Source organism: Varanus komodoensis, unplaced genomic scaffold, assembly GCF_004798865.1.
Source record: "Varanus komodoensis strain SLA01 unplaced genomic scaffold, ASM479886v1 scaffold4, whole genome shotgun sequence".
Classification (NCBI taxonomy): domain Eukaryota; kingdom Metazoa; phylum Chordata; class Lepidosauria; order Squamata; family Varanidae; genus Varanus; species Varanus komodoensis.
The window spans coordinates 56,025,607-56,027,163 of NW_025335941.1; the positions used below are offsets into that span (position 1 = coordinate 56,025,607).

At 59.8% G+C, this 1,557-nt stretch overlaps 1 protein-coding gene across 1 annotated transcript in view; it reads right to left on the reverse strand.

The window, feature by feature from the left end:
* Window positions 1-541: 541 nt before the first annotated feature.
* Window positions 542-1,557, reverse strand: part of FUT4 (fucosyltransferase 4) — a 1,320-nt gene continuing 304 nt past the window's right edge. Inside the window, exon 2 of the mRNA XM_044441838.1 lies at window positions 542-1,516. Within this exon, the coding sequence (XP_044297773.1) occupies window positions 542-1,516 (975 nt within the window). The remainder of the gene's footprint in view (window positions 1,517-1,557) is intronic.

The window sequence follows — 1,557 nt, forward strand, 5'->3', positions numbered from 1 at the left end:
TCAACCACCCTCTGCAAAGTAACAGCAGAGTGACACGTTCAGCAAATTGGCAGGGTGCTTACGTGGCTCTTACATGTCGTATTTCTTGTGCATGGACCACATTTTTAATGTTCTCCACATTAAAAAAAATCCCTATGTAAGAAAAGCTGTAAAACATCTGTAAGAAGAGCTCTAGCTTAAACCTTTCCCTATCCCACCAACTGTCTACATGTGATGGGGGGGCAGGGGGAGAAATGGAAGCATTAAAATACTATCCCTCCACCAGCACCTACATGGTAGAATCTAGATGGCGTAAGGGGATTCTCCTATGTATAGTCAGTCATCATGCAAATCTATGCCTAAGAGCCAGAAAGGGAGGCAATGAAAGTTAAGATTCCTATGGCACTTTGCTGTAACTTTGCGAATCTGATTTAAAATAATAATATTTTTTTAAAACCCTGAGACTTTACTCCTGTAGGTTGTGTGCAAGGACTTGCCGAGTCCCGTTCTCGGCTGCCTCGTATTCCCTTCCTTCACGCTTTGTCCTCTGGAAGGATGCGTCCTAGCCATCTGCGCGCGGTCTCTCAAACCAGTTGGCTAAATTCTGGATGGTCTTGCGCTGCTTCCCCGCAGTCCGGACCGCATCGCAAACCCTGCAGCAGTGCTCGTTCCAGAAAGACGTCTCCTGCACGCTGTACCGCTTCCTCCAGGAGAAATAGCGCAGGTACTGGCGCTTGTTCTTGTCGAGGAATTTCAGGTACGTGGCCAGCTGCGAGGGGCTGGAGAAGTCGTCGACGTGGATGAAGGAGTCCGCGGGCACAAAGAGCTCGTAGTTGGACCGCGGGGGTCCCAGCACGATGGGCACGGCCCAGGCCTTGAAGGCGTTCCTCCAGAGCTTCTCGGTGATGTAATCCTGGTGCTGCGAGTTCTCGAAGGACAGGTAGAACTTGTACTCCGAGATGGTCTTGACCACGCTGTCGTCCTTCAGCCCCAGGCCCCGCGACCCGTACAGGTCGATGGGCAGGTGCTCCTGCAGCTGGCGGTAGTAGCGCACCCGGGCGTGCTCCTCGTTCCAGTTGCTGATGACCCAGGCCACCAGCTTGGTCTTCCTGGGCAGCGCCAGCGGCTGCCCCGGGGCGCGGCTGGGCCGCAGGTAGCCGTAGGGCACGAAGACGTCCGAGTCCGCGCGGTAGGTCATGGTCCAGTTGAACAGGCCGGCCAGGTGGCGCAGCCCCGGCGAGTGCGAGGGCGACTCGAAGTTCATCCACACCCAGCGCTGCGCGGGCGGCCGCAGCCGCGGCAGCTGCCCGAGCCCCTGCAGGACGAGGTCGCGGTGGTGGAAGAGCACGGCGTGCGCCTCCTGCTGGCGCGCGCGGTCCGTGGTGAGGCGGCAGGCGCGCACGCCGAAGCGGCGCAGGCAGTCGCCCAGGCGCCGGCTGCGCCCGAAGGGCTCCCACCACAGCAGCACGGTCACGGGCGTCGCCTCCTCCTCCTTCTCGCCGGCCCCGCCGCCGCGCCCCGCCGGCCACAGGTGCCGCTGCCAGCCGCCGCCGGCGCACAGGGCCAGCGCGGTGCAGC